The 9,855-nt window shown below is 41.1% G+C and overlaps 1 protein-coding gene across 1 annotated transcript; it reads left to right on the forward strand.

Annotated features, from left to right (window-relative positions):
• Positions 1-4,639: 4,639 nt before the first annotated feature.
• Positions 4,640-9,672, forward strand: LOC125893576 (phospholipase A and acyltransferase 2-like). Its single transcript, XM_049584325.1, has 4 exons — positions 4,640-4,775; positions 5,666-5,789; positions 5,897-6,198; positions 9,514-9,672. The coding sequence occupies exons 1-4, from the start codon at positions 4,722-4,724 to the stop codon at positions 9,592-9,594; spliced, it is 561 nt and encodes a 186-aa protein (XP_049440282.1). The 5' UTR covers positions 4,640-4,721; the 3' UTR covers positions 9,595-9,672.
• The last annotated feature ends 183 nt before the right edge of the window (positions 9,673-9,855 follow it).

Raw genomic sequence — 9,855 nt, forward strand, 5'->3', positions numbered from 1 at the left:
CACAGGGCAGAGGGAGAGGGGAGGCGAGGGGTGGAGGGGAGGGAAGGGAAGGGACATCGATTCTTCTCTCACAACTTTAAGGCGAAGACAATTTCTTCAAACAGCGAAGGAAACAGGAAGAGATAGAAACGAGGCCTCAGACGCCATCTTTCTGTGTAGGCAGTAAAGTGGGACACAGTCACACTGAATAGAGCCTGTTTGTGGGTCTTTCCCTCCCTTACAGGCTCCACGGGGCCTTTTTATCATCTTGCCTAGCGGGGCCCCTAAATCACTGCAGCTACGCCCTCCTCATCATCTACTCTTAATACCTCTGCATGTGGAAACACAAACACACCATCCTGCTGTCTGATTCTTGCACTGGTAGCATTTTGTATTCTTAGACTGTTTTCAAATATTTTTATGTGGTGAATTATTCGTTAGGTTCCCTTTATTTACTTAAAAAAAGATTTTGAAATACACACTCTAATAAAGGGTTTCAAAAACCAAACTCTCAATAATATCTGGCTATAAAGGGCCATCATGTAATCCATGTAGGCTATGTGGGGGCAATGTGGGGTTCATCAGGTCATGAAGGGAACAGCGGGACCTTGGTGCAGTGGTTAGCATTGCCGCCTCACAGCATGAGTGTCCAAATTGTTCCAAAATGTTTATTTCATGTTTTTATTTATCATGTTTTCGGGTCTGAAGTGTACTCATGAGGATTTTTTATTTACATGAGCTCATAAAAAAGATGCCTACCTGAAAATAGACTCACAAGTCAGTCTTTAGACACTTTGCTTAACTAAAGACTGATGTCTTTCTCCCTGATTTTGTGTTTAGATGGGCGGATACAATTTCAGTTTAAAAAAACTCCCTACGTTGCAGAACCAATAGTAAAACCACAGGTTTTCACACATATATGTGAAAGATTATGAGTCCTTCGGTGGCTCGCTGAACTCTTGTGCTTGTAATCATAGTCCGACTGCGTTATAAGTTTTAAACAAAGTCTCTGTAAGTCCTTCATTTCCACAATCTTGTGGACTGAGCACACGTTTGATAAAACGGAGTTAAATCTCTCGGCATCCATCCATTTTCGAGCTCTCTGTGTGTTTGTTTCCTTGCGGACGAGAAAAGGGGGAGCGCACATTTCCGGTAGGGCGTGCCCTTTTAAAAAATGCAAGAGGCATTGCTTTGTTGCCGGCTGTTTTCTCCAGTGTGTTAAACACACTTTAGAAAGGAGTGTCCCCAGACTATCAGAAGCTGGAGATCTCTGATTGTCTGGTGGCGAGACTAACCTGAAAAAGGCACTTAAAGGTCTAGTGCAGGGTTGCCCAAATTTGAACCCACAGGTCAAAGTTCAACTCGGCCTGCGGGTTGTTTCTGGTGAAAATGTTTTTAAAAATAATTTTTAAATATTGTAATATAAATTGGTGTTTACAACGCTTTATTTTTGTTTACAATGTTTCTTCAGATAGTATTCATGTTCCACACTCCTGTCCAATCCAAAACACTGCGGTTAGTTTCAAGGTTCGCAGTTCAGTTGTCATTCAAATGTGTTAAAAAACATGAGGGAACAAAATTCATTACCCAGATCCAGCAGCATACAGAATACAAAGCATTGTAAGATAGACCTATAATAAATGATGAGATAACATAAAACCCTATAATTTATAGAACACAGCAGCATGTTAAAGTGCGCAATAGTGCATCATCAGCCGCGTGCAGTCGCAGCAGTACAAAGTGCAGAGGACATGCTTTAAGCCAGAAGGTTCAAAAGGCTCACAGCCTCTGGGAAGAAGCTGCAACCTTGTTGTTCTGGCTTTGAGGCTGTGCAGCCTTCTGTCTGTGAGGCGGGTGAGGAGTTCGTTCAAGAAGTCCAAGTTCGTCCAGCAGCATCTTCTTAGTTTCAGTTTCACCCAGTGTTGGCAGTAGACGGGAGGACAGTAAGCTCACCTCCCTGCCCTCCCATCTGCTGCTGGGGGTGACACAGACCCTCAGTTGTACTACGAATAGGACAGGAATGTGCGTGGCAGCAGCTGTTCATGGACGTACTGTATAATGTGTAAAGTATGTCCAGGCCTTAAGGGAACTAATATCATCGTACCATTTTGCAGCTTAGGCATTTGCTTTTGGCCCGTGGCCCAACATTAAGTTTCAGTTTTGGCCCTCCAAGGGAAAAAGTCTCATTTGTAAGTATTGCATACGCACAAAACGAGGCTTGACAGAAGCGTACACCACTTCCCACGCAAAAGGTGTAAAAACAGACTTGATTGGAGAAACTATAACCCATGCAAACAAACATTTTGGAGACAGGAAAATGGCCATGCAGATGGTAAGGTGGAAACCTGGTTGTAGAAATATTATTGAATATTTTTTGGCACACACCATTTTTGGCTTGTGTCCATACGTACATGTGTGTGTGCCAAGTGTGTCGGAGAACTACAGTAGCTGATGCAAAAATGCAAGCACGCAAGTGGCCCTATCTAGAGCCAGTGTTTGGTTTGTCCTTTCTGGGCTACTGTAGAAACAACATGGCTGACTGTGGAAGAGGACCCGGGGTCCGTCCCAAGTCTCGTATTTTTATAGTGCTACTGCTAGCTCCTCGCTTGAACCGGAAGTCGTTCGAGGTCCGCCATCTTCTAGGCCGTCCCAAGTCTCTTATTTGTGCAGCGAGGAGCTAGCGCTAGGAGCTAGCAGCAAGCTTTAAGCAGCTACGAGCTAGGATGGTCGAGAGGTTCCTATCCGGAAGAGTTTTTCAGCTGAACGCCATGACGTATAAATACCCGCCCCCTACGTTTGTCTCATTTGAACGAGATGGCGGAGAAACAGCGCTAGTGTACCCGTTACATGCATTCTTTGCAATGAAACGCTGTAATTCACATGCCTACGTGACTACAAAGAGTAATGTTAATGATATTTCGTGCAAGACTGTCATGTTGTTATTAAGTTTATTTCATTCACAACCCGTTGCGGTGTTCAGCGGACTGTCGGTGATGTGTGACTGTTAAATGTGCAGCTGCTTATGTCCAGAACCACACGTGTTGAACACACACAGACACAAACATTTGCCCATCATTAATTGTCCTGCATGTCATGTGAGTGGAATGTTTAATAGCTTGTAGGTAATATTAATTAGCCTATTAATATTAATATTAATATTAATTAATATTATTACTTTCATTAATGTTGTTGTAAGCTACTGTCATTACCGTCTGTCCTGCATCTCTCTCTCTCTCTCTCTCTCTCTCTGTCTCTCTCTCTCTTTCTGTCTCATACGGATTACTGTTAATTTATTATGCTGATCTGTTCTGTACGACATCTATTGCACGTCTGTCCGTCCTGGCAGAGGGATCCCTCCTCAGTTGCTCTTCCTGAGGTTTCTACCGTTTTTCCCCGTTAAAGGGGTCTTTTTGGGGAGTTTTTCCTTATCCGCTGTGAGGGTCCAAAGGACAGAGGGATGTCGTATGCTGTAAAGCCCTGTGAGGCAAACTGTGATTTGTGATATTGGGCTTTATAAATAAAACTGATTGATTGAGGCAGACTGACAGGTCTGATATGTCTTATTCACTCAGCAGCTGACTTGTTGAATGATGGTGAGCGTAAATGACTCAATAACAATGGTAATACATGCAAAACTGTGTGTCCAAAGTCATGACGGCGGGGGGGTTATGGCTTTGATCACCAAATATAATGTGACTTGGGATGTACGCCAAACGCTGGCTCCGTTATGCAGCAGATCCAGCTGTGCCACCGTCATCAGGAATAGACGTTGCTTCACGTGATGCTTCAGTGGAAAGGATGTCTCATGTCTCTTAAACCGACAATGCTCGCTCATCGCTCCTAGCGCATTTTTGCCTAGGTGGGAGGGGCTAAACAGCTAGCAAAGTCGGCTAGATAAGATAACTAGCAGTAATTTAAGAGACTTGGGACGGACCCCTGCTCAGTATGTAGATATAAACGGCTTATTCTAGGGTAAAAAGTTTTCCTGTTATTATACACAAAAGAAAACATAGGTATGAATATTATATATCATTTCTGCCAATAGATGCCCCTAAATCCTCACGGTCGACCTTGACGAATCTCATGTTGAATCTTATTTATATGTGAAAGATTATCAGCAATTAATTAGCAACAACAAATGTCACAGTTAGAAATATCTGGAACTGGTTTTCCTCGCTTATACAGAACCTGTATTTTGAATAAAAACAGTTTACATATATATGTAAATTTTATTCTACTTGCACACATCAGAAATCTCAGCATCACTAACACAAACTATCACTGTGATATTCCAAATGCTACACCTACATTAAAGCGAGGCCACCTGCACTAATTGGATCTGTAGGGACAAATAATTTTCCACTCTGAAAAACAAGTAGCGTCGCTGTTGGTTTCTTTGCATTTCAGCTTCTGAAATTGACTCTGAAGAAATGTCTGAATCAATGTGAGGAGTGGGAATTACAAACTCAATGCAGGTCAACCACACATTTTAAACAAACTGAAGCAAAGATCAGCATAATTTACTTTTGAATGACTGGCTCACAGTGAACCTGATGGAATAATAGAGCACATATTAGATTAATAAGTAACATATTAAGCTGCCTATCATCTTGAATAGTTACAGTCAAGGCCATCTGCGACTAATGACAGCGTTTCAGCTGTTACACAACCTGGTTACAGCCTCCCAATAATTGGAAAATGCACTTCAGTCCAGCGTCTCTTGACTTCAGCTCACAGCAACAATGGACCTTCTGGGAAACTGGAACAGCCTTTTTTCTCAAATGACATGGCGACAGGTGAGTATTATCTAATATATACAGAAATGTTTAACTTGATGCAGCAGTGCCTGAAGTCCTGGTGAGGTGTGTGTATATTCAGGTGCTGACCAGTTTAAGAAGAGGGTATTCCAAAGTAGAAGTATTTTGGGGACAAGGAAACTGATAGCTTCAGCTTTATGTGTAATTCTCAAAAAGGGTTATAAATGTACACACATCCAGCCGATGAACATGACGTGCTGGATGAGGGGTTGTGTAAAAGACGGAGAAACACGAGAGAAAACGAGTTTGCACACCACACTATTGTCCAATGAACATATATTTAATTGCTTGGTTATTATTCAATTAAATAAATGTTCATCTCTGTTTCTTTGTCTTTCTGTGAATCTCAACATGAGTTTTTTTCTCATATTGAGTCCAGTTATTTCAAGATTTTCTTTACTGCTGCAGCTCAGCTTTGCTTCATACTGTCTCACGTTCACTGTCCCCTTTATTGTTTCAGGTTGGGCCTCAAAAACAGTCAAATTATTTTGTCTACCATCTTTCAATTTCCCAGATTTCCACCCTCAATGTAAATTTCCTCTCGTTTGAACTCTGTGTGTTAAAATAGGATGTATACACTCTAAAAAATGATTCATGGAGTTAGAGGATAAGCATTTATGATTTTTGAGTAGGACTGAACAAAAATAAATAAATTAGGATATCTTGAATAAAATAATTTGACCACTTAATATCACCACAACTTTCATATAAATATTAAATTGGTTCAACTTAATTAAACCTTTTGAAGTCAAAGCAAATTACCTGTGTAATACTGACCTGATTGAGTTTGTCAAATTATAATTAAAAATATTATTTTTTCAGAGTGTGGACTCTCAGTGCTGCTCAAACTTTGCACTTGTTTCTTTTAGGTTGATCCAAGTGTGTCCACAGCAGAGATTGGAGACATGATTGAGTTTGCACACCCGTGGTCAGGATTGTCTCTTTGGGGTGTTTATGTTGGAGACGGCCGTGTTATCCATTTTGGAGTGGGAGGTAAGAAGCTGCTGTATGCATACACACTTAAACACTTATACCAGGTTTATTTGATTGAATTTTTTATTTTTAAACACTTTCTTTATGTGTCTCCCCGTGATTGTAAGATGAGAACATGACACAGAGAGCCTGCCGCAGCTTCCTCCAGCAAATGGTTCCAAAGTCGAAAGGTGAGCGTGTTCTGAGGAAGACCAGGATCTGCACACAGCGCATTACGGAAATCAAAGTTCCTCCAGGAACTCGCATCAGGGTCAACAACAACAAGCACAACATGGTTCCGTCTCCGCAGGAAATGATGCAGAATCGCTGCGAGACTTTTCTGCACCAGGAGTTCAACTACGACCTGCTGAACTTCAACAGCGAGCACTTCGCCACGTTTGTTCGATACGGCAACGCTGTCTGCAACCAGGTTGGTTCAACGACACCTGAAAGAGAATGGGCCTCATGCAGGACAGCAACAAATCATCCTACTGTTAAACTTCAATTAGTAGAACGGGCTAATATTTGCTTAAATCACTGAAATCAACAGGCCTGTATTTGGGACAGGGCCACACCAGGCTAGTAAAAGGGACTGGGTGTTTAACTGAGGTTTTACAGTATTTTTGTTTGTATCCACTGATTTCTGGGATTCGCTAATATTTAAATAGTGGTCGTTAGCACTCTTACCAAAAAAATCTCATTTTCACAGTCCACAAATTGTTGCCCAACATAAGGAAACACAAGTTTTAAGTTTGAAGAACATAAAACAATGTATGAAAATCATAAAATCTGATTTAGTTTATGTTTTAAAGTAATTATAATGATTGGATTATTAGTTTGTGCACTGAAGAAATACTACTATACTCAGTCCATTGATCCCAATTTCTTTTAATTTCAATTACTGTGCATCTGCTGACCAGTGCTGGAAGTACATGACTCAAATTCTGTACTTAATAAGAAATTGGAGGTACTTTCTACTTCTCTCCACTACACTTAAGAGGGAAATATTGTCCTTTACCTCCACTGCAATTATTTGCTAACTTTATTTCCTAGTTACTTTTCAAATTAAGATTTTTGCACACAAACCATGAAAATCTACAATCGCAGCTGAAACAATTAGTTGATCGACTGGGAAAATCAATTAGCAACTATCCTGATAATCATTTAGGTTGTTTTTCATGCACAAACATTTCATGGTTCCAGTGTCTCAAATACGAGGCCTTAAAAGGATAGTGCACCCAAAAATGAAAATTCAGCCATTATCTACTCACCCACATGCCGAGGGAGGCTCAGGTGAAGTCCTCACATCACTTGCGGAGATCCAAGGGAAGGGGGGTAGCAACACAACTCCACCTAATGGAGGCTTAAAGCACCCCAGATTCAAATGTCCAAAAACACATAATTGAAACCACAAAATATCTCCATACTGCTTGTCCGTAGTGATCCAGTTAGAGCTACAGGCTACAATGAGGCTAAAAACAGAGTTCAAATGATGTTTTTCCAAACAACTTTTCATGTCGGGGCTTCAGGACACTCGGATCACTACAGACGAGCAGTATGGAGATATTTTGTGGTTTCAATTATGTGTTTTTGGATATTTGAATCTGGGGCGCTGTAAGCCTCCATTAGGTGGAGCTGTGTTGCTACCTCCTCTCTCCTCACCTGAGCCTCTTTCGGCATATGGCTGAGAAGATAATGGCTAAATTTTCATTTTTGGGTGCACTATCCCTTTAATACTTTTCCTTTTTAATTATTTTGATTGATGAAATTGATTTAAATGTTTCAGCACTGAGTACTTTTACTTTTTATATTTGGATACATCTCCCTGACAGTACAAAAGAACATTTCTAAAGCTGGAACAACTCTGAAACTCACAGAACATATTACCTTAATGACTCTGTAAGGGTTTAAAGCCTGTGACTCTGCACCAGTCCAGAGTTACAGCTGGGGAAGCCTCTTGGATGAGAGGTGAAACGTCTTCAAGGAACTCAAGCAAGTCCAGATGACATAAGACGACAATGACATAGCACTTAGGATTCCTTGAAGGAGTCCCTGATTGTTTAACAGTGCATTGATTTCACTGCTGCAGAAGTTCTACTTGTTACAGCCTTTGTTTGGAGGCGTCTCCTCAGTTCTTGGCCACGTGCCAGAGTCCTTGCATGCGGCCCAACACCTGCAACACCTAGGGATCATTATCTATGCTAGGTTACTTACGGTCAAGTGGGGTTCATCATTCAGCACACCTGGGTAAGAGCAGATTTGGATGGTAAGACGTTTTGAGCATCTGGAGTTGGGCCCTTATTTTTTTTGTCTTAACAGAAAATTAAGAGAAAAATAACTGTGAAACTTCAGAGTATGTTGCTGTATGAGGCCCACTGGATGGTAAATATCGCATCTATCCTCCTGAGACCCGAACTTTTGATTGGTATTGGTATAAAAACAAGTTTCAACCATTAAATTTGATCAGGTTTTGGACCTTGTCCACTTTTGGGTCGAGGTCAGCTGCAGACTGACTTGGCAGAGATGGCTGCCATCTTGTTTTCACATGGATTAGTGTATTGTGCTCTGACTAGGGCTGCCCCCTAAAAGTTGACCAAACATTAGTCGCCCAGAAAGGTAATTAGTTGGCAAGATTTCATTCGTCGCTTAGTCGCAGATTTAAAAAAAAAAATAAAAAATAAAAACAGACACAGGAAGTGGCCACGCTCAGCAGTCAGACAGGAGTCATGTTACAAACCAATCACAGCTGACAGATATCTTTCTCTTCTTGTGTAAATATCCAGTCTGATAAATATGAACAGTTGATCATGTTAGCGCAGGGCTACCCAGAGCTTTACATCTGTCCCACAGACGATAGGCCTACACACTACAAACAGCTCCTGGAAGAAGATCAGCTCTGCACTGTCAGGTAAATAGGTTATGATACGGTGCTTGTTATGGTTGTTTAGCAACCTGCTGCCGCGCTCTTGAAAGTTGGCACAAAAAAAAAACACAAGAGTAGCACAGTTTTCCAGGTGGTAAAGACACGGCATGTGTACGGTCCCTAATTTCCAGGGCTGGTACCTGAGGTTATTCCGCAGGCTAGCTAATAACATGTCGGGCAGGAAATCCAAAGTGCGGGATCATTTTGAGAAGGTGAAGGACGAACCCAAGGTGATATGTAAACTCATCTTCATTGGTCGACTACAAACATGACGTATCATCTGAAACATGGAAGTAGCTACATGCCCATTAGCCCACAGCGTCATTAACAGGCGGCTCGCTCAGTGTGTGACGTGCACTTGTAGATAAAATATAGGCCTATATTAATGAAGGTTCATTAGTACGGTTTTGTATTTCTCTGTAATGTAGCACAGTGTTAACAATGTTACTGATACTATTCTTTCTCACACCTTGAACTCAAACCATTGTGTTGCCCCGCCTAAAATATATCATTTAATAATTAAATTAATATCGTTGAAGTGCCGGCGACTTGTCGACTAATGGCCGTAAATGAGGAAAATTCTTAGTCGAGGACAGCCCTAGGTCTTACTGCCACTAAATTGCACAAAAAGTGTCCAGGTATGAGGACAACAGGCCGAAGTTACGCAGAATGAAGCATAAAGTCCAGTAATCCCACACTGTAATGTCCTCATGAGGACACAGGGTCTCAGGAGGCTAAAGCTAATTGGTAATTTAACGTGTTATTTAATGTATTATTCATTTATTCATGTATTTATTCATTTATTAATTTACTCTTTTTCAGATTCCTTTCCAGAAAAAGAATGGGGATACAACTCAAACTCTGCAAATGATAATGACACAACGGATGGAGACAGAAACTTAAGATCTTCTGCGGTGCCTCTCGCGTACATCAGTCACACTGACTTTGTTAATAAGCAAAAATAAAACTTCTTTGCTGCTACATTGTCTGAGAATGTTTCATTTCACAACTCAAGGCAAAATCAAAGCTGTTCAATGAAAAAGAACAACAAAGATGGCACAACATTAACAACGTTTCCGTGCCTCAACACTCACCCAGTAAATCCTTACCAAAGTCTATTAAAGGCCAAAAAAAAACTTAGCAACAAAGCAAACCCCACAAGAG

Source organism: Epinephelus fuscoguttatus, linkage group LG8 (genome assembly GCF_011397635.1).
Source record: "Epinephelus fuscoguttatus linkage group LG8, E.fuscoguttatus.final_Chr_v1".
Lineage (NCBI taxonomy): Eukaryota > Metazoa > Chordata > Actinopteri > Perciformes > Serranidae > Epinephelus > Epinephelus fuscoguttatus.